Below are 26,469 nucleotides of genomic sequence, written 5' to 3'. Positions count from 1 at the left end.
GCTACAATTAGTCGCCCATGCGTGAGGCACCTACTTTGTGCCAATGACGAGGAGTCATTCCAACCATATAGATTGGGACTGGAAAGAGACCATTGGTATGATGGGTGGAGTAGGAAAAAAAAAAATTGTATCAAAGAATAAGCATAGGAGTTTTAAAAATAGTTACCACTTACCATAGTGACGTAATTGTTTTGAATTCTCATGATCCTTTTTTCTTTTCTTTAGAGATTTCATTGATTCACTGCTTATGATGCAAAAAGATCTGGATTTTTCTATGCGCAAATTGATCTATGAAGGAATCAATGTTTTAGATATGTTAGTTCAATGACCGCATGCGGCTAGTCAGGAAAAGGATATGCAAGGAAAGAAGGAGGTTAGATGGTTCTCCCGTGGTAGAACCGGCAAGACTATTCCGACGCTCAAATTAGTTTAGCGAGGCAATAGGAAATTCTGGCAGAGTGATAATAGGGTCAATTAGGTATACTTGAACGAATACCCTCATGCTCCCTTTATGGGCGATCGTCCCTAGTCTTTCTTTCTAGGGTTTTAGAAATTCTTACCAGTAGTCTATTATTGACATGGAGATTCCTTTTCCAAATTTGTTATTGGAGTGCATGGCGTGAGTAGGCTGTTGGCTGAGTTAGTGGAGTAGGAAATTAGCTACCGAGAGGTGTATGTTGGTGAAGATGCACTTGGGTCCTTGCTAAGTTGTTTGGGCCACAAGCCATCGAGCCCTCTAGGCCCTTATATGTGGGTCGTCGGCCTCTTAGGCCCTTCGGCCATAGTACTCGCCGGGCCTCCTAGTAATTTCGATCGATGGCCTTCCAACAGCCCGTTGGTAGTCGGGCTTTCCAATAGTTCTTCAATTCCTTTAATGACTCGGGTTGGTGATCATTCATGAAAATTTGTCTTGCAAGTCCATCAATAGTTTGACACTTTAAGCTCAAAAAGAAAAACTCAAAATCTAAAAAAAGAAAAGAAAAAAGTAGTGGGTCAACCGTATGGATTTCATTGAATGGTTATAGAATTAGTGAGAGACAAAATAAGGTAGTTGGCGAGATCACTCCTCTTATATGTTAATATTAACTAGAGGCGGAGGAAGTGCCCCGCCCCCCAAATTTCTTGGCAAAAAAAATTTATATGGTTGAAAAACAAAAAATTCTAAAAAAATGTATATTTTTAGTCATTGACCCCTTCTCAACAATATAAATGAAATGAAAATAGTAAACTATATTTGATTCCCGAGAAAATGAGGAACAAAAAACTATTGAACTCTCAAAAGAAAATGAAAAAAGAACCCCAAATGCTAACAATTTGAGTGCATGTGTTTCGGGTGCATGCCGGCGGTGATTATTGACCGTCCGATCCAGGACCTGCCATTCTTGGACATGCTAAGGTGGCAGGAGATCGCGTTGTTTGTGCCTGTGGGAGGGTTCAAGGAACTGAAACGTGTCTTAGGGCGCACGTACGGTGATCGACTCGAGCAAATGAGCAAATTAGGTGTGAAGGCGAGTCAGCACTTTGTGTGGAACAAGGTGCCATAGCCGTTGGATTCGTTTCATACGGTGATATATGAGTTGTGGCTGAGACGGCATACCATCAGATACCCTTGGAGAGAATGGGATTAGGGAACCGTCTGGAGTGGATGATGGACTCCATTTTAGGCTGTTGTATAGATTTTGTTGACTTGGTTTGTGACGTCCCACATTGCCTGGGAATGAGGATGTGCTTATATGTATAAATGCACCATTTATGACACAACGCGTTTTAAAGTCGTGATGGTTATGAACCTATCAGAACTCCGCAGTTAAGCGTGCTTCTGCGAGAGCAATCCCAGGATGGGTGACCTCTTGGGAAGTCTGGTATGGGGAGCCAAAAGTAGACAATATTGTGTCATTGAGGGTGGGTCGTTACAAATAGTATCAGAGCCATTGCCCAGCCTGCGATGGTGGGAGCGTGCACAAGCCCAATGAGGGACGCCAGCGGGGACGCTGGGTCCAAAGAGGGGGTGATTGTGACGTCCCACATCGCCTGGGAATGAGGATGTGCTTATATGTATAAATGCATCATTTATGACACAACGCGTTTTAAAGCCGTGATGGTTATGAACCTATCAGAACTCCGCAGTTAAGCGTGCTTCTGCGAGAGCAATCCCAGGATGGGTGACCTCCTGAAAAGTTTGGTATGGGAAGCCAAAAGCGGACAATATTGTGTCATTGGGGGTGGGTTGTTACATGGTTAGTCAAACTTGGATGGTGGACCATGAAAACTGGATTGTGGTAAATCAAGCGATTTTTTTAAGTAATTTCTTGATACATGATCTCCTCCAATTTTTCAAAATCAAATTACCTAAATTTAAGTCGTTTAATGTATCACATGAAAAATTTTACATATTAAAAATGTGACAGGTTAATAATAAAAATTGAATATATTTTTATCAGGTTCTTACACTTTATGTCGTATAAAAAACTTTAAGCAAAATACTGTCTTTTGGTTTAGTAAAGAAAAAACGTCTCTTCAAAAGTGAAGAAAAAATATTTTGGACTGATTATTATTTTTATTGCCTCGCTAACACATCACCAGGGGCAAATTTAAGGAGGGCCAGTATAAGCCATGGTCTACCTCAATTAAAAAAAAAAAAATGAATTATAAGGTAAAAAAAAATAAAAAATTAGCCTACTGCCCTTACCAAAAAAAAATTTGGCCTTTAGCCCCTGCCTATAAAAGTTTTTAACTCCGTCCCTGGTGTTAACCTTTAACATTAGTTTAATCAGTTTATACAAGTTAACTCATCGTTAAAGTACGGCCCTCAATGCTATTGGTCCAAGTAGAACCAATTCTAGTATGCACCTCAGTGCCAATAAGCAAACAATTTTGTGAAATGTTAGGAGTATTAAATCTTTTACTACGAGATGAATATTAAAATGATGTGGAGCTTATTCATTGGAGATGATAAAAATAATTAATAAAAAAAAAAAATTCAGATACTAATAAATAAGCTTCACATCATTTCGGTATCCATCTCTTATAAAAAATTGAGTGCTCCTATCATTTCTAAAAAAAAAAACTTCCCTGAGCCCCCCCCCCCCCCCCCCCCCCCCCCCCCTCCCCCCCCCCCCCCCCCCAAATAATTGTCTATGCTCAAAAATGAAATATAATTTTAATGTACTTTTCTAAAGATAACTTTTGTGTTTGCATTAATTATTACCTATATAACCATTTTTTTATATTTTCTAATAAAAATTATGGATAATTACAAATAACCCATTGAACTCGTTTTCTGCCCACCAAGTAAACAAAGTCCGTTAGTAGATTACAATACAAAAGATATTTAGAGGTTGTCTCATTTTTTATATGACGTGACAAACTAACAGTTTCTATTAACTTGGTTTTTTTTATATTTTCTAATAAAAATTATGGATAATTGCAAATCACTCATTGAACTCGTTTTTCTGCCCACCAAGTAAACAAAGTCCGTTAGTAGATTACAATACAAAAGATATTTAGAGGTTGTCTCATTTTTTATATGACGTGACAAACTAACAGTTTCTATTAACTTGGTGGATGAAAAACGAGTTTAGGGAGTAATTCGTAATTATAATTTACCACAATAATCCTTCATGAACTTTTTGTACTATAGGGAGTGATTCATAATTTATGCTAATCCCATGAACCAGTGGTGCAATTATCCCTAAAAATTAAGGATAAATTTAGAAAACTAAAAAAAAAAAGTATTACCCCAAAAAAAAAAAAAAAAAAAAAAAAGGAAGAAAAATGTGGATTCGCCGACCATACCTTTGTTCCTCCCCCCCCCCCCCCTTCTCTCTCATTATCCACATTCTGTGGACTGTGGCCATGCACGGCGCCCTCCTTTCTCTCGCCCTTTGTCCCTTTGTCGCACTCTTTCCATTCTCTTCTCACCTCTTTCTCTCTTCACCCAAAAAACTCCAATGGCCACCACATCACCCTTCAACCTCACTTCACCATTAGCCCCCGCATTCCCCCGAAACTACTCTCTCACTCCCACCCACCTCCACCGCACCACAATAAGCTACGCCCAACTCTCCACGCCTAAGCTATGCGGTCGGAGAAATACTGCATGTAAGGCTACGGAGGTGTCGCTGGCGGAAGGTGAATCGTCGGCCTCGGGCGGCGGGGGAGAGAACTGGGTGCCGGTGGTGCCGCTGGGGGCCCTGCCGAGGGGGGAGCGGCGCGTGATTGTACAGGACGGGGAGACCATACTACTGCTGTGGTATAAGAACGAGGTGTTTGCGATTGAGAACAGGTCTCCTGCCGAAGGAGCCTACACTGAAGGCTTGCTCAATGCCAAGCTCACCAAGGTTCTTTTCCCCTTCATAAATCTCACTCTGCTTTGTCTCTCTTTCTTTCTGTTTTTGTTGTTACTGTTTTACTTTTATATTATACCTTGATATAATATATATTATATCAATCACTCTTTTGTATACTGCTATAGAGATGGGATTTAACCACTCACCCTCGCACTTCTCTGTATGTGAATTATTTGATGAACTGAAAGACCATAATAATACGAATTTCAGACTTCGAAATGTGTATTGACTTGTTGCTTAAGAAAGGGATTATTGCTCACTTATGTGAATATTGTCTATTCTGAATCGAGAAAGGGACTTCAGTATACATATCCATTTATGTGACATGCAGGGGAACCATAAGAATTTTAAGTACAAATGGCCATTTGATGTGAACAGTAACTAAATTCTGATCTGAATCCGTAGTGCATTTATTGTGAACTCTCACCTAACATCAGACCATTTTTGTAACCTTCTTGTCTATAAATTGTCATGTTAATGTATAATGAAGCATTTCTCATAATGAAAAGGGTGGAAAAAGAATTCACCAAACAAAAATCTCAGCTTTTGTAATGCTGACGCGATGAAAATGGAGAACACACACACACACACACATATATATATATATAAAGATATGTAGCATTGAAATAGGGATCAAGCGGAATAGAATTGACTTGGCGGTCGATTCATGGAATGATATACTACTGGTCTACTGCTGAAAACACCGAAGAATTGAAATCATATATGGAAACATTATGTATAAATTATACAAACTGCCTAAACGAGAATTCTTGAATAGTAATTACTAGAAATCTTAACTATGCAGAAAATGTCTTTAGTTTTATTTGTCAGCGGGAAGTTTTAATTTCCATTACAACTTGAAAATCTAGCATTGGAGAGAAGTATTGGCCTATGCTGCTGAAAGGGGTTCCTCTATTTCTTTAAATACTTGCATTAATGATGCCATGCAACCTTGATTTGCTAAGCCTTGTTTTAGGAGCATTTAGAGTGTCTTCGATTTAAAACTCTTTCTCTAACAAATGCAAACAGCCATTTAATATTAAGGAGAATTGTAGGTGTCCGATTGAGCGCATTTGTTAGTATTTGAATGGTTCCTTTCCATCTGCAAAATGTCACGTCTCATTGCTAATTGAGGGTTTAGCCTTGGTAGAATTCTACTCTTTTTAGAATGCTGTTGTTTCTCAGCTGTACCCTGAACAGCATGTGCATTCAGTAGTATGAATTCTATCAATTCTATTAGAAACTTCTATAACATACATGTAACACGCATAGAGTTAATAAATGTAAAGAACTGTCTTCAGTTATTATTCTAAAATGATGGAAAGCTAAAAATCTTATTCTGTTTTTCACTTTTTTCTTTTGCAGGATGGCTGTATAGTTTGTCCAACAACCGATAGCACATTTGATCTCCAAACTGGAGCAGTCAAGGAATGGTACCCAAAAAATCCTGTGCTGAGAGTCCTAACTCCTTCTTTGAGGAAGCTTTTTGTTTATCCTGTGAAAATCGATGAAGAAAATATTTACATCAGCATGAGAGGAGGGTTAAGGTCAGATGCATCTGCTGAGATTGTCTTTAGCGGGAAGGCTCAACCTGGTCTAACCGCATCTGATGTCAATGTGGATGAGGTAACTAAAAGCTCATTTGGATCCCCTTGGGGCAAGAAATTAAGCAGATTTTACTTTGGGTTCTGTTTTTCTGATTCATTTGCTCTGTGATGTGTTTTAGGTCAGAATGGTGGTAGATGAGGATCTAGAGGGGTTCGGTTTTACTGGGAAGAACGAGATTATAAATGGGAAGGCGGCTGTAATCGGCTTCCTGCTGTTGTTGGATTTTGAACTCTTGACTGGTAAAGGTCTTCTCAAGGGAACAGGCTTCTTGGACTTTCTTTATGCTGCATCAAAAGCTTTAAAGTAGATATATCTTGCATTGTTCTTTCAGGAGTCCAAGGAGTTTGTCTCTTGAGAAAAAGAAAAGAAAAGAAAGGACCTTGTATTTTCTAGCAACCACAACCCACAAATAAAAAAGAAAAAGAAAAAACTAAATGAAAAAGAAGTCTGATTCATAGGAAGATTTACGTGTTTAGTCACCACATTTTGATGTTGAGTGCCTTTGATTGTTTACATATCTTTGTCTGTAATTGTATATTCTCTGGATATCAGACCATGTTGATCCTTGTTCAATGTCATGCATTGGATAATTTTAATCAGCCTGTACACTTAGTACAAAATCTTCAAATTGAAGGGCATTGCAAATGCATTCAATATATATTAGCAAACTTGTGCATATTACCTCCTATGCTGCTGAAAGGTAAATTGACTAACTTTTAAGAGGCGTAAAATTATCTTGTAACCATGTATATTTACGAGTAATATTACTCTTCGTATTTATTTATCACACTTATTTCACACCCGTTGATTTGACGTACTTTAAGTAGCTTTTCATGTTAGCCACTTAAAAAAAATAAAAGAAAGTTACTTAAAACACGTCACATCGACCGGTATAAAATTGGTGCGAAGAATATCATTACTCTTTATAAAATGGAGAGGATCTTCATCGGCTTTATAGTACTTGCAATCTCATCCCTTTGTTTTTTAGTCGGACAATCCCATCAAACATGCTTTAAAGAGTAATGCTAAACACATTTTCACTCTCATAATCATTGACGTAACTTTTAAAATCACTATTGAATTTTAGATGAATTATTATTAAATTTTAATTTAATGATGATTTTAAAAGTCACGTAAAGAATATAGTGCGTGTTGTATTTCTCTACTTAAAAATTGACTTGACGATGGAATGGCCACTTTCAATCTTTTGTACGGGCTTGGGCTCGGTGCTGAAGAGCTTGGCCCAGCAAAAATGCACCATTAAGACAATCGTGTTACATGTGGTTGAGTAAATATTTTGGCTGCAAGTGTAAATCCTTCGGAATCACTAGAATTAGAAAGTAGGCATGATTTCGACATAATCACATGCCAAGGGTTGGGCACAACAGATAAACATTGACCAATCCCATGTGGGAATCATTCTCATTCTTCTTGGGTTAGAATTCATTTATAAATGTGAGACCCATTATATATTCTTTTGAGAATAACTTCTAATCGGGCTTTAGCGTAAATTCACTAATTTACGGTCTCCAATAAAAAATTGACTCATAAGTTTGAAATACCAAATATAATAAACACAAAAACACCAGATCTTTGAAACAAAGTCAACCCATTAATAAAAGAGGCATTCAATAGATATCACCAAAATCTACCAACACTTACCTCCTCCGCCGACCGCTACCGTCTCGCCTCCGCCTATAAGCATAAAGCCTCCCGATTGATCGCGCCTTTGTTTCTCACTGCTTCACCTAGACCCAACCCACAGGCTACACCCTCAAGCCACCGTCTTTGGCTCTCATTTCAGCCTCTCCACTGCTATATACAAGAGATAAGGTTCTCGATCTCTTTATTTTTTTTGAAAATAATTGGTGTTTGAGAAATTTGAGAATTTTTGGATTGTAATTTGTTTGAATTTATCAGTTGTCGAAAGTTTGAACCAAACATGACTTTTTGATAAGTTTGGCGCGAAACCCAGAATTTGAGCATGCAGACAAGTTATTTGAGTATAATTTTTTTTTTTAATTTTTTTTTTTGCGCTACTTGTTCACTGTTCTGCGATCTTTATAGTATTTACTCTTCTGTGCATATGTAAGAGTCACACCTGACGGTTCATTAAATTAAATTAAAAAAAAAAATTAATGTTCCGTTTGTTTCGACGTAAAATGGTTTCCGTCGTAAAATATTTTCGACGAAATCAATTTCAAAAGAAATTATTTTCTCGAAAATATTTTTCGGCGTTTGGTTCGCACGAAAAAATTACGAAAATTGAAAATGTAAATGTCGCCGGAATCCGGCGAGCATGTTTGGCCGGATCCTGCCAAAATTGCCGGATTCCGGCAGGACACCTCCGGGCCCGGTCAGATCCGGCCGGATTCTTGCCAGATCAGGCCGGATTCCGGCCATTTTGACCAGATCCGGTCATATCCGGCCGGATCCCGGCCATTTTGGCCAGATCCGGCCGGGTCAGTGTCCGAATCCGGTCAGATCAGGCCGGATTCCGGCCATTTGGCCAGATCCGGCCGGATCAGTGTCCGGATCCGGTCAGATCGGGTCGGATTTCGGCCATTTTGGCCAGATCCAGCCGGATTAGTGTCCGGATCCAGTCATTTAGCCAGATCCGGACGGTTTCTGTCCATGACCAGATTCCGGCCAGATTCCGCCGGCATTCGGCGCAGTTGCCGGATGTCGCCGGATTCCGGCGGCCGGCGGCCGAATTCCGGCAGCCGGCAGTATTCCGGTGGTCGGATTCCGACGCCGGCATTATTCCAGTGACTTGATAATGCCGGATTCCGGTGCTGCCTATTTTCGAACGACCGACTATTGCCGGATTCGACCAGTCAGATATCAAACGTGCGTGTAAAGACGAAGAATATAATTTTGGAAAACGATTTACGGTTTTAAAAACCGTAAATCGTTTTCCAAAAATTAAAAAAGGTTTTACGGTCAAACCGAAAATGGTTTTCATTGACCGTTATTTTTGCCCTTACCAAACACCGTAAAATACCGAAATTATTTTCCGAAAATCATTTTACGCCGAAACAAACGGAGCATAAAAAGAAAATAAAAACACAAGGCCGGGTAGCCTAAATTAAAAATTAGGAATGAAAGAACGCGAAAGCAATATTTTTGAAAATACGAGTTTAGTGATTTGTGACATAGATGCAAAGAATCGAGGCCACCAATTATGATAGTGATTTGTGACATAGATGCAAAGAATCGAGGCCACCAATTATGATGGTATTGGTTGTGGGTGGAGCCCTGCGAACCCAAACACGGAAAGAAAGACTAACATTAAAAAGTTACAAAAGTTACAAAGACAGAAATCCAGAAATATACAAAGAAAGAAAAACAAATACAGGAACATAAACAGTAAATAAACAGTTGAGAAAGGTGAAATGGGAGCCACCACCGACTGCGCATGAGTACCACAATCGGTGAGCATCTGCCGCATCTCTTCGTCAAGGTTTCATTTCTTTTAGTAAGCTTCATTTTCTCTTTTTGGTTTCTAGAAGGATGATCGGGAATCTCCTTGAGAGAAAAGACAAGCTTTATTTCTTTTCGTTTCTTTTGTTTTCTTTTGGACAGCAGGTCCCTCTTGGCCTCCTGCAATCGGTGGTGGAAAAGTTGAATGATGAATAATGAGATAAGGTACGACTCTGGCATTGGAAGTATGGTTCTGGTAATGGGGTTATGGCTCCAATAATAGAGTTAAATGAGGAATGGCTCAATATTTGGTGGTAAAATTTGGCACTAATAATGTGTTAAGTAGAAATATGACTTTTGAGTAGTAAAGAGTTAAGCATGATTGTACGTGGATATAACTGTCATCGTTTGGATGTATTGTATATTGTTAAATAAATTAGTGTGTCACTATGTAGTTGAGGATCGTTGACTCACTCGATCACAGCATGAGATTGTGGTGTTAACTACAATTACGTACGAATTTTTGCAGGAATGATGGGAGTAGCTGATAGGTTGATTAAGCAATAGACTTTTAGTTTGTATTAGAATAATATATGGTTATGTATTATTAGTATCGTCTGTGACACATATGTTATCATTTTTTTAATGTAATTATTGTATTAGAATGAAAGGTTATTATTTTATATATTGAGGTTATTTAGTCAACTCTGATGTGTTATTGTAAAGAAAAAAATATATATTTCGATGTCAATATTTAACTCTAATGATATTGTAATGTCACGTGCAAATCAAAATTTTCACTTAAGTTTTTTTTGTAAAAAGCGGGGCGTTACAACGCGCCGGTGAGTGGGCGGAGGTTGAGAAAAAACTCTTGTTGACACTAAATAATATTAACCGAAAAAATTAATAATAGAATACAAAAAATTAAAATAAAATAAGGAAATATCTCACAAAAGAGCGTTAACCTTAAAGGTTGATTTCGTGCCTCTCGGAGTATTTGATTCAGTGGAACTAGGTCTCTTGATATGCAACCTCTCAAGATTAGACTATAGCGTCTACCTTCGTAAAAAACGTATTTCTAAGTATGAAGGTAAGATGAACAACCTTTTAATGAAAGATGATGATGATCGGATTACAAGCCCACGCTTGTATAACTAAAATATAGTTTTGATTAAAAAAGAAAAAAAAAAAATCTTGGACAGTACTTTGTACGAGATTATGGAATGAAGAGTACCAATTTTTTATTTATTTTTTTTTTTTTAAAGACCAAGACAACAACTTTAAAAGCCAACGGTCAAAATGCTATGGTGATCAAAACGTAAGTTAACAATTTTTCTTTTAAGGTTCATGAATAACAAGCGGTAAAAAAAAAAAAACGTAAGATGATTTTTTCATAACACTTCATGAAATTGAATCAATTTGATTTAAGAGATTTATTGTAATTATTGTTATTTTTTAATTAAATCAATTTGATTACCATTCTTATCTATAAAAACTCTTTTCAATTCTCGTAAATACGAGATCTTATGGACGTAACCATATAAAAATTATTGTTTATATTTTATTATTTCGCTTTATTTATTTATTTTTTTTGTATTATATCTTTTAATCATTCCAGTCCTCTGCTCCGTTATTGAGAAAGTCACAGCCAGAATATATTGAAATATTGTGTCAACTGTCAAACAAAGATAATTATTCGCTTAGAAGAAAAAATAAATAAATAAAAGATTATTCATTGACTTTTAGTCGTGGGAATGCACGACCAACTAATTAGGTTTCCGTACCAACTATATCTTCCATGTCAAAACTTCAATGAATATTAGTCGATAAATAATGATGCTTAAGCACGTGATTAATGAGTTGCCTCCTTCGAATAGAAAGAATATTTAAAAAAATTCAACATATTAATTAAACATTTGACCAAAAATATGAAAAGAACGTAAACCGAAGTTGGATGGTTGTCTACAGTGATACAACTATGGTAGGGTTAATCAAATAAAAAATGTCTTTTGCACAACAGTTTGCACAACTGTTGTGCAAGTTCTTAGAGACATGAAGTGGGTCTCATGTGGTGGGTTCCACCACATGGGTCCCACGTGAAACCCATCTCATATCTCTAGAGTGGCACAACTGTTGTGCACCAATCACTCTCCCTAATCATTATGCTTATATGCACAAATTATTTAATTAAACATATCCGATCGTTTCAAAATATATGTATATAAGACTAAATATGTCACCCGTAATTGATTTATTTAATTAAACGGATCAAATCTCTCAACCATAACTCCTTAATTTTATATTGAATTCGTGTCAAGTTCGCGAGTCATATAAAAAATTGCCAATAATTAATTTTGTAAGGATTTTAAATATTTAAAAAGATTATAAATTATTATTATTATATATTTTTTCTCTTATTTTTTGCCCTCCTTAAAATTGAGTTTCTAGATCAAAATTAAAGAGGAAGAAACAAAGTAGTACTTTTTTGAACATGCTACACTAGTCGATTCAGTTCTTAAATTAACCTTTGGATGCCCCCAAAGGTTCAAGAACTGAGTTGTCCATCGACTCCATCCAGAGTCTCAAGTCTTCTGGATTCAGGAATGGCGACGCTGAACTCGTCCTCCCTTCGCCAGTCAAATTTTGCCTTTTCCAAAATTACCGTCAAATGTCAAGGGAAACTTATCTCGATTGGAGTTTGACGTAAAAAATGTCAATTTTTTATTTTTGAGACAGGGTACTCAAGTAACAAATATTTTAAATTGAGATATTTATATTTTTAAAGGTTTATTTAAGGATATTTTGTTAGAATTTTTTTATTAAATCTTAACGGAATGTCAGAATTTAGTAGAATTTACAAACATATCCATGCCTGAATCTTTGAAAAAAAATTTATATATATATTTTTTAAAATAAAAAAAAAAAAAAAGAAAAAAGAAAAAAGAATGGTATTTTGAGAATTTTGACAGAATTTAACAACAAATCTTAACAGAGTATCCTTAAATGAGATGTTTGGAAACGTGGATACTCCAGTTTAAAACGTTTGCTAATTCAGTGCACTTATCTCAAAACAGGTATAATTCGATACCCAAATCATCATTTATTTTTTTAATAATAATATTTTTTATTTAGATTTGAGTGTAGTCAAATCAGATTATAATACTATTTTATATTCTCCTTTATTTTGTTTCTTTGTAGGCTTTATTTCATTTCTTAATTAGTTTACATTACTTTAGGTTTCCTTATTCATTAGTCATAGTACTTCTATAAATTGAGAGCATTATAATACAATTCAATCAATATCTAGCCCATACGTCTCTTTGCACTTTTAGGCCTCGTTTGGTTTGCGGATTAGACCCATGGAAAGGAATAGCTATTCCTACGGAATAGCTATTCTTTTGTTTGGTTGTATATTATTTAAGGGAATAGTTATTCCCACGGAATAGCTATTCCCTTACGAAGAGGAATAGGTATTCCACTCAAAAAGGAGTGGAATGCCTATTCCTTTCCTATAGGAATAAATTAAATTCGTCTTTTGCCCAAAAACCCCAACCTTCTTAACACCCAAGTCTCTTATCCCTCTCTCTCTCTCTCTGTTTCTCAACTCATGGTGTGTTTTGATACGAGATTTTGACAATAAAATATAATTTTAATTCTACTTTTTTCAGAAATAAATCATATTTTATTCAATTTTTTAAAAAACAAATTATATTTTATTCAACTTTTTATAAACAAATTATATTTTATTCAATTTTTTCTAAAAAGTCAAATTTCAAAATTCGCAAACAAAATAAGAATTTAATTCTGATTTCAAAAATTCATCACTCAAGTGCACCATCAATATCTTTCTCCATCTCTGCAATTATATTCTCATCCCCCTCTCTCTGTTTCTCAACCCAACTTAATTTGTTGTGGGGTAGTCTTTCTTCTTCTTCTTTTTTTTTTTTTTTTTTTTTTTTTTTTTTTTTTTCCTCCTCCTATGATTTAGCCTACAGAATGCACTTAAACGTAGCAAAACGAGTACCTCTTAATATCGGGGGGACTCCAATTGCCTTGTGGAGGTTTGAGAAAAACTTTGTAAGCAAAGAACGAATGTTTGTTACTCAAAAACAAATAAAAAATAATAAAATAAAAAGGGCTTTGTAGATGATTTATTTTTTTATAATGATTATGTTTTTTTTTTTTTTTTTTTTTTCTCTCTTATAAATCATTTTACTTTGTAAGCACATAATGAATGTTTGTTGCTGGAAAACAAATAAAAAAGAATAAAATAAAAAGGGCTTTGCAGATGATCTATTTTTTTATTTTTTTATGATGGTGATATGATGATTATGTGTGTGTGTGTGTGTGTATGTGTGTGTGTGTGTGTGTTTTTTTTTTTTTTTTCCTTATAAATCATTTTGTAGCGTAATTGTATATGAAAAAAAATAAAAACAAAACAAAACAAAAAAGGTCATAGTATGATTGTTTATGTTTCTTAAATAAAGAAAAAAAAATGTCCTCAAGAATATAAATTATATTTGTATTATAAGGGTATTTTAGAAAATTTGATTATAATATGATTCCATTCACCAATGTATTGCACTGTACCAAACAAAAGAATACATATACAATGTTCTATTCCACCGTTACAACCAAACAAAAGAATAGGAATAGTTATTCCATTCCACCTTCATCTATTCCCATGAATAGTTATTCCTTTTCCTAATGGAATAGACATTCCGCAAACCAAACAAGGCCTTACTATTTCTTTCTTCTCTTTCAGATAATTTTATTTTACATTTTATATGTATATTTTTTGTTCATATAATATTTTAAAGAACTTAATAAGTAATAAGAATGATTATTTCAGAACTATTTCATTCTACATGCATTCCTTTATATTTAATAAAAATGATTCATTACGTACCCTAATAAAACAGCCATTCCACACGCCAAACGTAACCTATATTCTATGTTTTACTTCTCTTAACAAGATTCAAAATTTGATTTATTCAATCCAATTTCTTTATTAATTATGTCAACTAGGCCCGATCCATAGTATTTACCTAACAAAGTTTCTCCACAGCCACAAGCACTTCACCCACACCGACCGAATGATTTGAAAGTCAACTATAAATTTTAAGATATTGCTTGATATTTATCATCTTTTGTTATTATTTTTCAGATTATCATCAATAATTTAGATGATTTGATGTCGATCGATCATTATCATCCCTTCCGACATGTCTAAGAGAGTGGGGGTGTTTTTCCGTTCGTTGAATTTGTTTTAGTCCAAGCGACAAGCTTTACCAGTTGTTTTTATGACGTCACTCGTGACGCATTCAGTTAAGACCTAGTTTAGCCCCGTCCCCACTTGACGTAAGTGGCAAGAGGCAACCACTTGTGGCTATAAATTCTCCAACACGTTTTTTGTTGGGCGAAAGGAGATATTCATAGGTTGTCAAATAAATGTCCAACTTTTATGAATGCGGTAATCCACCGCCCAAATTCTATTTTCAGAATATCTTGACCATCCAACGCCTTAAGGCTTAACCCCTTGTTTACTTTTGACCTTTGAAAATCTTGACCCCTCATCCTCACCGTCTGTCGTGCTACTGGTCCACCCAACTTTTCATGCCCCCACGCCCCTCTGACTTTCCATTTTCCTCAACCTATATAAACCGTGTTTCCTCACGTTTCTGTTTTCATCGTCAATAGCTTTGGGAAGCTTCAAACTATACAGAATGAGTTGTAGCTCAGAAGAAAGCACGTCTCAGAGGAAATACAAGGGAGTGCGTCAGCGGAAGTGGGGCAAGTGGGTTTCGGAAATCCGGGTCCCCGGCACGCAAGAGCGCCTTTGGCTCGGCTCCTACGCTACGCCGGAGGCTGCCGCGGTGGCTCGCGACGTGGCCTTTTACTGTCTGCGAAGATCACCGTCGGCGTTGGACAACCTCAACTTCCCGCTAATGTTGCCCTCGAGTGTCCGGACAGACATGTCGCCGAGGTCGGTGCAGAAGGCAGCCTCGGACGCCGGTATGGCTATTGATGCCCAGTTGATCGGATACAAGTTGGCGGAGACGGAGAGCGAAGTGAAGCAAGATGAAGGTGGTGCGGTTCATCATGGCTTGGAGACGGGGTTCTGGGAATACGTGGATGGCAATTGTGAGATGAAAGAAGGAGAAGCTTTCAGCATTTCCATTGAAGATTATCTCTGAGCTTGCAGTACTAGTTATTTTAGCTTTTTACCATGTGTATATAAATTAATATATGGAATGGCATCATAGTTCCATTAATATGATATGAATACATGCAAACTCGAGGCTTCCATTCAAAAGCAACGGCTCATTTAAGAGGTTGTTTTTGTGAGGCTTTAATTTCGCCTTGACTTCAATTCCAGTAATATTTAGCACCCTTTTTGTCATCTCAAAGAGATTGGATATATATATATATACACACAAATGTAGTTTTCATTAATAGAACAGACTACAGAGCCTGCTCCATCGGTCTTGCAGAGTGCAGAGGGTAGGCCGCGTGGAGAACGTACGTACAGTGAATGGATATTTGAAAAATGTGATTTTATTCTTACGCTACATCATTACAACAATACAATAACTGCGTAACAATCTCTCACGTATGTGTGGCCTACCTTCATCTAACATTTCTAGTAGTGATATGCAGAGGCTGATTGGTCCCCCTCATCCAGTGAGCTGTGAACAATTAAGATAAAGCTGTGGTTTAAATTTGTTGACTCGGTAGCTTTGACTAACTAATGGATAATAAGTCAAAAGTAGAGTCCACACAGAAATTCCACCTCCGGAATTTGCTCCCGGCCTGCTTCATAGACTGGGCCCAAATTTGGTAACCTTAATAAGTGGTACGAGTGTTTTTGGTTTTCTTCATTTGTTACTTAGCTACTTGAAGGCAATATATATAAATTCATGTTATATATATATATATATATATAAATCATTTTATTTTATTTTTTAATTTTCTGAGCAAAATAGCTTAACAATAAATCTGAATATATAAAATTTCTACGTTAATCTTAAAATATGATCCTGGCACAAAACAAAATCAACAATATCCACGTATATAATTAACCTGCAGAATCAACTTTTTCTCCCCTTCTATTCTAACTTCTTTGTTGCCAACGGGGTTTTGTTATTTGGGAAAGGTAGGATTCAATCATTCAATGATCAAGTTCATATCTTTTTATTAATTTAAATTTTTAGGATAAATTGTTAATTTGTTATGATCTCAAATTAAAAAAGCTTGAATCCAAAATGACTGAGAAATAATTTTGTACAAACCAAATCTTGTTATGAACACATCAAATTGAAAAGTTAATTAATTAAGCTGATATATATATATATATATATATATATATATATATATATATATATATATATATATATATATAGCTAACAGATGTGAAGCAATTGTATATCCTGAAAGAGGTCTCACCCGACATTTGTTCTTTTATTAATTAAACAGAGTATAGAAAATTAGAAATATCTGTACGTACGTCACAAATTTCCAGCATGACAGCTAGAACACAGATTTAACACACGCCGAATGTTCTATTTATAGATGCTACGTACATGCATGCATGGATGTAGCTGTGAAAGCATGAATTCATTCATTCCCATTTTAGCTGCTGCGGGGGGCTGTATGATTGCGAGTAGTACTGAGTGGGACTAGCAAGAAGCTGCTTCCTTGGAGGGGTGCCTTCCAATAGAGGCTTTGCAGTGTACTCCAACAGGGGCCTCCCCGTGCCCACCAGAGATGTTTTTCTCGCACCATGCGTTGCGAGAAGAATGCGCAGCGTCCAATTCAGAATGTTTGGTGCAAAAAACCTGTAGAGGAGGAATATATCATACCAGCTTGGATACTTCACGTATGGTTCTCCTCGGCAAGCCCCAGATACTATCAGCCTTGCATACGCCTCCACCGCTCCGCCACTCACATGTACCTAAAACAAAACAGAACATATATATACCGTCAATTACTGTATATAAATCTAGAAATTAGTGTGGATTTACTGGCTTGATTCTAGTTTTTGGGTTGTTTAGTCTTTGTGCTCTGTTTTGGGGGGTCTAAAACAGAGCATGGTCTTCTTTTCTGGTTTTTACAAGTTTTTCCTGTTGTGTTTCAGCTTGTATGCTGTTTGGTTGTATTGGTTTTGTTGTTGAATGAAAATTCTTACTTATTCATAAAAAATAAGGGGAAAAAAAAAAAACAGTGGAGATGTATGAATGGAAAGGCTTAATCGATTAAGAAGTTACTTCTCTTTCTTCCTTCCATTGCATCTCTGCACCATCCTCTAGCATGAACTTGCCTCCAGTCATTTCACTCCCAATCCAACCATGTGTTGCGATTGTAATTCCAACCTCATCTTTCACTTCGAATCTGAGTGTCTCGTAGAAGTTTACAAGAGCTGACTTGGCAGCCTAGTGGTTCACAACACACAATAGAAATTAAAGGAAAGCCAATGAAATTGACATTGAAAAAAGTTTAAACGAGGCTTAAAACAAAAGAGACAATGAAAATAACAAATCGTGTTGGCCTCATTGTGTCGCATTGAGTTGTGTTGTGTGTGCGAGCATGCATTCTCATACTGATCGGTTCTGAGAAATTTTTGTGCATGAAATTGAATCATACATTCTTCTTATATGACATTTCTAGCTATATGAGGTAGAGACAGGTAGAGTTTCACCAATAAATGGTGCTGTATAAACAATGAAGTCTATTCTAAGGGTCCCGCATTGCAAGGAAGGTTTTGTTCAAACCTCTGCAGAATCTGAGACAACTTAGACATGCTTAGATTGATTGGTCCATCATTCTATAATTAACCCCATTAGTGATGATCATCACAGGATCTTTCTCGAACTGTTGTGGAAATTATGACTATAATATGTAAGTTGCGTTCAAATAGGAAAAAGAAAAAAGAAAAAAGAAAAAGAAGAATAAAAGAATCAAACAAGCCATGCTTTGGAATGGATCATACTCACAGCATACAAACTCATTCTTGGCAGAGGCAACCAGTTTTCCACTGATGCATTAACAATGACTCGACCATTGCTCTGGTGTAGATAAGGTAAAGCAACAAATGTTGGATAAACATTTCCCCAAAAATTTATGTCCTGGCCGGAACAAAAATGTCAAAGAGATCGACCACAATGTTAATTACTGTAGTGGCCGGCAAGTAAGAACAAAAGTGCATACACTGTATTAAAAGTAATAGTTTGAAGGAATATTAGTGAGAAGCAACGTGTAATCCTAATTACCAGCAAATGTGGAAACACAGATGTATCAGTCGCTTCCTCGAAGTAGAAAGTATGTCCCAGACTTGCTGTGTTTACAAGATGATCCACTGCAGAATTTGAGATCAACATATATATAACAAATAATTAAACATGGAATGAAAGAGAGTGCGACAGTAATTTTTGTATAAATTAAACGCATTCAAGTTTATTTATCAATTCTAATATACTGAAGGCCTTCTTATTGATTGTGCATTAATTATGGCAACATCAAAATCCAAAAACACGTACGCATCACATAATTCATAGAACTTCCATATAATTGACAGTGTCATAGTTTTTACATTAGTGTTAATTAATATTAACATTATGCCCAAATCATAAGCTGGGATAGCTCAGTTGGTTAGAGCGTGAGGCTGTTAACCTCAAGGTCGGAGGTTCGACCCCTCCTTCTAGCGCATAACTTTATCAGTTTTTATCAGCAATTAAAATGAAGCAAAAAGTAGCTCTATATATGATATATATCTGCAGTCATGAATTGAAATGCATCCAACAATAAATATTTTCTTTTTATTTTTTTTCTTAATTAACAATAAATATGTTTTGGGTTTTGGGTGAGACATGCATGAGACATACCACGGCCATAGATGTTTATTGTTTCATTAACAAATCTTCTACATTCATCTTCCTTGACAACGTCGGCAGCTACAACGGTGACATGCTTTGCACCCATGAACCTCGCATTTTCACTGATCACTCGGAGCCTATTCTCTCTCCTTGCCACCAATACAAGATTTGCTCCCCTCTTTGCATATTCATATGATATTTGCTGCATTCACAGACAGTACCCATATATAAAGTATGCATGAGGTCTTTACAAAAAATAACAACTTTTCATGTAAAAATCAGTCAGATTGATGATGAATAGCTTGTGATAGACATAAATAACTCTTTATATGCACACTATTCTGCATACATATATATATATATGTTAACTACAGAAAAGAAATGGCTTTCTTTGTCTTCTAATTCTTAAATTCTTGCAATCTAATTAAAGGTTAGTTTGTAGCGGAATAATAACAAGGAAAATGATAAAGCAAGTTAGTACAGCTACTCTATATATCTGCGCGCTGCTACTCCAAATTTCATGATCATAATTAAGAACAAATACAAAAAACTCATTTTAGGATATAAGACCACAGTTTTAGCTACAAATCAGGCTGCAGAAGCAAAGTCGTATAATTGCTACATATATGACCATATATGTTATTGGGAACTCGACTAAGCCTCTCTCTTGTAATTTGGGTACGGGGTGAAGTTGCAGCTGCCAAGTTATTAAGTATACATGCTTTTATTGGGGTGTTGGATACGATTGGATTAAAACTGATAATTTTTTATACGATTCAGGAATTAAATAGGTGATAATTCTAGAACTCAACACGAAATTAATAGGTGAGAGATTTTACCTGTTTAATTAAATGATTCGGATTAGAATTGACCTACATAGTCTTCTACACATGTTTTGACATGACTCGAATCCGACAGGCGATATAAAGACTGCTAATTTTTTACATGACTTGCGAATCCGACCAACACAAAATTAGCAAGTTAAGGTTGAAAAATCTTGACTCGTTATTAGGGTTGACTCATATAGCATTTACAACTAGCTATACCTTGACATGACTTGATCAACTTAACACGTGAATACGAATTAGCACCCATAGGTTGGATAGCTAAGCCTTAAGTTTGAATCTTATATCGATAGCAATATGTTTACTATCATATAATAATTAATTAACCTTATGAACATGAACCCCTTGGCGCAAAATGATCCAAAAACTAATCCCAGATAGTCAAAGTATTAAGTTATTTGCTTTTATGAAAAAAGGGGTTCATTCTTGCTCTCAAATTTAATTTGTTATTGATTTATTCTCACAAGGTCACTGTCTCATGATCATTTTGGAATATATCTAGCTAGTTCAGTAAATTTCAACCATCATATCTCACCCTATCTTAAGTTAATTTGTTTATCTAATTAATTAATCTTCCGAAAGAAATAAATAAAAGAGAAAAAGAAAGGGTATATATATGTCATTTTACAATTATATATATATATATGCAAAACATGGAAAAGAGATCGATTGAGTTACGTACGTACCTCCCCTATTCCAGAGGAAGCTCCAGTGATTATAACCACTTTATCTTCCATATTTTCACTGTTAAAGGACTTGTAAAGCCACTCACAAGCATTGATAAAACACAGGGTTGGCCATGCGAAGGCTAGCATCACCAAGCTCGCCGGAGGCACCACCCAATTCAAGAGAGAGTTGAACAAATCCATCGCCAAAAAGCTTCGATCAATTCACACAAAAATACTACAGATGGATATATGGATGGATCGAGGAGGAGAATATATATTGCTTCAGCAGTTTTGTTCGACCGATACGGTGGGTGAAACGAGAGAAAGATCAAAAGAGTGCTGATCGAAGCTGTATCAGATAAGGAAGGAGAACAGGCCGGCTGTGGGTTTGGCATATAGTGCTGCCTGATCAACACCATAATTACATGCATGAGGCCCCAAACCACACGTGTTGCTTGCAAAGCTCATGTTATGACGAATGGAGTGTTTTTTGGATTTTCCTGCATGATTTCTGCTCGACTCGATCTCTACCTTTTCTTTGTCCGATGTAACACCGTATGCTCCACACCTGTCCACTTGATTAACTCCTGTTTCTGTTTATGTTAACTGAGTGATCGATATATACGGACGGAACCACATTTACTGGTCGGATATATATATAATTCTAAAATAAATCTCCTATGTCTTCTGCTGGATATATATATATATATATATATATATATATATATATATGCATGTCTCTAATTCTCCAAAGAAAATGTGAAGTATTTTTAGTGAATTGAAAGGATGATATCCTCGTATTTTTCTATACGTACGAGATCATTGACTAATTAATAAACACCGATCAGTTGAAATATCATTTTGAAAGGAGACGCAATTTAATTAGATATAATTTTTGTAGATATGGACAGCTAAATAGAAGATGCATGCATGAACAATTATTGTTTCATTGTCTAGTTGCTAGATTGTATACACTCACCCGGTGGCAAATTTTTTCAGCTCATGGCTTAACTAATTAAGAATGCATTTGGAATTGCAATTTCATAGATAAAAAGTGCGATTTTTAATCAAATTGCAGAAAATAAATCGTTTGAGAATTGTGTTTTTAAAAAATTGCAATTTGAAAACGCAAAAAATTTACTTTTTCAAATCCCAGGTAAATTGGTGTTTTTTTGAAAACGCAGAATTTTAAAGCTAACATGTAATTTTAAAAGACCAAACTACAATTTTACCTAACATTTAACTGCATTTTTTTTAAAAAAAAATCACTTTTTTAAATTGTATTTTTTGAAATCGCAAACTTAAACGGACTCTAAAATAGGAGTTAAACAAGTCACAGATGAGATTTTGCTTAAAGAAACTCTAAGCTGCATTTGTGAAGTTGTTTTGTTAGAACAATCTGATCCAATATTTTCTATAAATGAAAGTTTGACTAAATTTCAAAAAAAAAAACAAAAAAAATAATAATAATTTGAAATAGATAAAATATTTGTAATATATATCGGACATGTAATGTACACAAAACAAAGTGTAAAACGTTGCATTCGCACTAACCAAAAACTTTTTATATTAATAAATATATGTTTTTAATTAAGGTTAAATACCTTATAGTCCATGTGGTTTCAAATCTTTATTTTTGTTTTCTGCATTTTTATTTTTATCACAAGAGGTATATGTGTTATGAGAAAAGACGGATGTGGTACTTCCATCCAAAACTGACGGATTTCCACTTCAATGACACGTGGCACCATTAAAATTGCGACAAGTGGCTGCACATTTTTTTAAAAAATTTTATTTTATTTTAAGGCTAAAAAAAAATGATGGCCATATGGGGATGGCCGAAACCACCCACATTTGGTTTGGCGGTGGTTCGGTCACCCCCGAGGGTCAAAGTGAAAAATAATAATAATAAAAAAGAAAAAAGAAAAAAAAGAAAGAAGAATATGTTTCGGCCCTTGAGGGTGGCTAGATGACCCCCAAGCCAAATGGGGAGGGTTTCAGCCACCTCCATTTTGGCCTTTGGAGGTGACTCATCCACTCCTACATTTTTATTTTTTTTAAAAGCTTTAAATTTTTTTTTAAAAAATAAAATAAAAAAAATTGGCTGCCACGTGTTGCAATTTTAATAGTACTATGTGTCATTGACGTGAAAATCCGTTAGTTTTGAATAGAAAAATGGATGAAGGTAACATCTCGATCTTTTCCTATAGCACATGTATTACCTGTTATAAAAATAAAAGAACTGGGAGCAAAAAATAAAAATTTGAAAACACATAGGTCAAAAGGGTATTTAACCCTTTTAATTATCCAAAAAAAAAAAAAAATACATATTTTTTTAATACTTTTTGCCTTGTGTCAAAATGGGGGACTACTATTTAAAATTTTGAATTGCTACAGGGCAAAGGAAAATTATATAAACGTACTATTTAATATTTATGACATGTTCATTGAATATAATTATTTATTTCTTTCATTTTTTTAAAAGAGTTATTATTTTTCTTTGTGTGCAAATTCTTTAAAAAGAGTTGACATAAAGAACTTTTTCTTTCTTAGTACGCTTGGTCTAGAAAGGCAAGGAAATTATAAAGTGTTGGGGATAAATCCCACTCAACCCGATCCAAAGAGGAGATTCAAAAGTCTAATAAAGTCCAAACAGATATCAGATCAGAAGTCTAAGAAGATATCAGATCAGAAGTCTAAGAAGATATCAGATTGGAAGTCTAAGAAGATATCCAATTAGAAGTCTAGTAAAGGATTGAAGTCCAATTAGAACTCGGACAGCAGTTCTAGATCAACAAGGAGCAGGAGTCCTAATCCAGGTTTGACTCCACCTCTATGCCTATAAATAGGCCCATACCCCAGGTATAGAAGAAGACTCAATTTTTATGCATAGAGCATTATTTTCTCACAAGAAGCTAACTTAGGCATCGGAGCGGGACCCCCGGAAGGGTCCCTAGGTTTTGTTTTTTTGCAGAGTTATTGAGAAGCGTGAAGAACATCAAAGGAACGTGCAGATTCACACCATACCGGAAACTGTACCAACAGTTTGGCGCCGTCTGTGGGAAACGATTATTCGTTCCTCATAAAAGAAAAATAAGATCCAGCATGGTGATGAACACACGTTCCGGAAGCCAGACCAACCGAGAGCCCATAGTCCGAATGGAGCCAGGTATTCAGAATAATCAGCAGCCTCCACTGAACCCTCCCCCGGGGGGTGGAGATCAAGATCGCATAGCAGCGTTGGAAGCCCAGATTGAAGACTTAAATGCAGAATTGTTACGCATGAGGACGAGACAGCCCAACCCCGAGATCAACAGCCACGGGATTACTATCCCCGAGACCGTCCTCAGCTAGACGAAAGGCATCAAGGGAATGCTCCTCGAGATGACATAGAAAGAAGAGAGGACCGAGGAAGCAAAAGCCCTAGGCATAGAGAGCCGAGGCAACAGCAGTATCTGCCCGTGATCCCATAAAAAGGACTCTCGGGAATTTCAGGCTTGCTTTTATTTTTTAGCATTTATATTTGCAAAGAACTAGAATTTTATTTTTAATTCAGACTAGACAGAAAATTCCCCAGATTTTGGGAATAAGTATTTTCAGAATAAATGAATAAAGCTGACTTAAGCATCGAAGTGTTCCCGGTCTAGGGACCAGGAACCCGTTGATGTTGTTTCTTTTGCAGGCAAAAACTCTCGGATCAGTCCTAGCCGAGAGTCTCGGATCAGTCCTAGCCGAGATCAAGAAGAAAGGGGGGTCGTATCGGATCAGTCCTAGCCGAGAGTCTCGGATCAGTCCTAGCTGAGACCAAAACTTCTCGGATCAGTCCTAGCCGAGAAGGAGCCTCTCGGATCAGTCCTAGCCGAGAGCAAGAAAAACTTCTCGGATCAGTCCTAGCCGAGAAGGAGCCTCTCGGATCAGTCCTAGCCGAGAGCAAGAACAACTTCTCGGATCAGTCCTAGCCGAGAAGGAGCCTCTCGGATCAGTCCTAGCCGAGAGCAAGAAAAACTTCTCGGATCAGTCCTAGCCGAGAAGGAGCCTCTCGGATCAGTCCTAGCCGAGAGCAAGAAAAACTTCTCGGATCAGTCCTAGCCGAGAAGGAGCCTCTCGGATCAGTCCTAGCCGAGAGCAAGAACAACTTCTCGGATCAGTCCTAGCCGAGAACTTCTCGGATCAGTCCTAGCCGAGAAGGAGCCTCTCGGATCAGTCCTAGCCGAGAGCAAGAAAAACTTCTCGGATCAGTCCTAGCCGAGAAGGAGCCTCTCGGATCAGTCCTAGCCGAGAGCAAGAAAAAACTTCTCGGATCAGTCCTAGCCGAGAGTCTCGGATCAGTCCTAGCCGAGACCAAGAAGAAAACTCTCGGATCAGTCCTAGCCGAGAGTCCCGGATCAGTCCTAGCCGAGAGCAAGAAGAAACTTCTCGGGGGGTCGGATTTAACCCTCGGGTTTTGCAGATTTTTCAAGAGACAGGGAGAAAACCCTAAGGAAAAACAAGAAGGTAATGGGGGGTAAGATTTAACCCTCAGGTTTTGCAGGTTAGCAGGTTTTCAGAAGGAGACAAAGATCGGGTTTCCTTAGACATGGAATTCTCATTATTCAAGCAAGCTTTGGATAAGGGAATTGGGGGGTAACTGTTGGGGATAAATCCCACTCAACCCGATCCAAAGAGGAGATTCAAAAGTCTAATAAAGTCCAAACAGATATCAGATCAGAAGTCTAAGAAGATATCAGATTGGAAGTCTAAGAAGATATCCAATTAGAAGTCTAGTAAAGGATTGAAGTCCAATTAGAACTCGGACAGCAGTTCTAGATCAACAAGGAGCAGGAGTCCTAATCCAGGTTTGACTCCACCTCTATGCCTATAAATAGGCCCATACCCCAGGTATAGAAGAAGACTCAATTTTTATGCATAGAGCATTATTTTCTCACAAGAAGCTAACTTAGGCATCGGAGCGGGACCCCCGGAAGGGTCCCTAGGTTTTGTTTTTTTGCAGAGTTATTGAGAAGCGTGAAGAACATCAAAGGAACGTGCAGATTCACACCATACCGGAAACTGTACCAACATAAAGAGTTTTTATTTTGCCTTTTTTTTAGTGATTTAATTTTACAATCAATAAATTAAGTAGAACATAATTTTGAACCAACATCGTTAATACCAAAAAAATAAAAAAGTAAAAGAATAAAAAATAAAAGGAACCTGAATCGTTCATTGCTTGCCAATTTAGGTTTCAATCATTTATGTTATTTATGTACGATTTTTATATTTTATATTTCTTAGGGAAAAATTATATTTAGTCCTTAGATTTTTAACTTAAAAATAAGGTCCTTAGGTTTTGCCTAAGTTTCAAATTGATCCCTTTTATTACTTTACCGTTAAAGTTAACAATTTTTTATTTGTCACATATATTGCATTTGACACGCTAGGATTCATGTCAGCACCCAATATAATGTAAATGTTCATATGAGTATCAAAGTTAACGGTTTTTCTTATAATGTTATAAATCTAGAATATTAGGATGATGAAGAAGATTATTTTTGTTTCTAGAGTTGAATCTTTTTTTTTTATTATTATTTTATGAATGACTTGTTGCTTAATGACATGACATTTGTATTAAGTGCTGATATGGACGCTAATATGTCAATTGAGACACATAAAATATGTCAAACTATTAATTTTGAAAATAAAAAAAAAGTGACAGAGGGACTTA

At 36.3% G+C, this 26,469-nt stretch overlaps 3 protein-coding genes and 1 non-coding gene across 4 annotated transcripts; 3 read left to right on the top strand and 1 right to left on the bottom strand.

The window, feature by feature from the left end:
• Positions 1–3,824: 3,824 nt before the first annotated feature.
• Positions 3,825–6,625, top strand: LOC133861119 (uncharacterized). Its single transcript, XM_062296834.1, has 3 exons — positions 3,825–4,340; positions 5,715–5,975; positions 6,076–6,625. Exons 1-3 carry the CDS (start codon positions 3,951–3,953, stop codon positions 6,262–6,264), a joined length of 840 nt encoding a protein of 279 aa, XP_062152818.1. The 5' UTR covers positions 3,825–3,950; the 3' UTR covers positions 6,265–6,625.
• An 8,230-nt stretch (positions 6,626–14,855) lies between these two features.
• On the top strand, positions 14,856–15,747 carry LOC133861161 (ethylene-responsive transcription factor ERF020). The gene has a single exon (XM_062296885.1). The coding sequence runs from the start codon at positions 15,107–15,109 to the stop codon at positions 15,575–15,577; it is 471 nt and encodes a 156-aa protein (XP_062152869.1). The 5' UTR covers positions 14,856–15,106; the 3' UTR covers positions 15,578–15,747.
• A 1,085-nt stretch (positions 15,748–16,832) lies between these two features.
• On the bottom strand, positions 16,833–21,070 carry LOC133862008 (11-beta-hydroxysteroid dehydrogenase B). Its single transcript, XM_062297844.1, has 6 exons — positions 20,784–21,070; positions 19,262–19,454; positions 18,650–18,735; positions 18,374–18,505; positions 17,648–17,812; positions 16,833–17,334 (listed from the first exon to the last, which is right to left on the bottom strand). The coding sequence occupies exons 1-6, from the start codon at positions 20,964–20,966 to the stop codon at positions 17,002–17,004; spliced, it is 1,092 nt and encodes a 363-aa protein (XP_062153828.1). The 5' UTR covers positions 20,967–21,070; the 3' UTR covers positions 16,833–17,001.
• On the top strand, positions 19,010–19,083 carry TRNAN-GUU (transfer RNA asparagine (anticodon GUU)). Its single transcript has one exon. It is a non-coding gene; the product is annotated as a tRNA-Asn (tRNA).
• Positions 21,071–26,469: the final 5,399 nt, after the last annotated feature.

The sequence above is a fragment of the Alnus glutinosa genome, chromosome 2 (assembly GCF_958979055.1).
Source record: "Alnus glutinosa chromosome 2, dhAlnGlut1.1, whole genome shotgun sequence".
In the NCBI taxonomy this organism is placed as follows: domain Eukaryota; kingdom Viridiplantae; phylum Streptophyta; class Magnoliopsida; order Fagales; family Betulaceae; genus Alnus; species Alnus glutinosa.
This window is presented reverse-complemented; position numbering and strand designations above follow the sequence as displayed.

What these genes read in the sequence shown, in the direction of transcription:
- LOC133861119 (XM_062296834.1), top strand. Translation starts at nt 3,951, where the DNA reads ATGGCCACCACATCACCCTTCAACCTCACTTCACCATTAGCCCCCGCA. An exon ending in TCAATGCCAAGCTCACCAAG is followed by an intron (nt 4,341 to 5,714) that starts GTTCTTTTCCCC and finishes TTTCTTTTGCAG; the next exon opens with GATGGCTGTATAGTTTGTCC. An exon ending in CTGATGTCAATGTGGATGAG is followed by an intron (nt 5,976 to 6,075) that starts GTAACTAAAAGC and finishes GATGTGTTTTAG; the next exon opens with GTCAGAATGGTGGTAGATGA.
- LOC133861161 (XM_062296885.1), top strand. Translation starts at nt 15,107, where the DNA reads ATGAGTTGTAGCTCAGAAGAAAGCACGTCTCAGAGGAAATACAAGGGA.
- LOC133862008 (XM_062297844.1), bottom strand. Translation starts at nt 20,966, where the DNA reads ATGGATTTGTTCAACTCTCTCTTGAATTGGGTGGTGCCTCCGGCGAGC. An exon ending in CAAGAATGAGTTTGTATGCT is followed by an intron (nt 17,813 to 18,373) that starts GTGAGTATGATC and finishes GTGAACCACTAG; the next exon opens with GCTGCCAAGTCAGCTCTTGT. An exon ending in AATGGAAGGAAGAAAGAGAA is followed by an intron (nt 17,335 to 17,647) that starts GTAACTTCTTAA and finishes GTTTTGTTTTAG; the next exon opens with GTACATGTGAGTGGCGGAGC.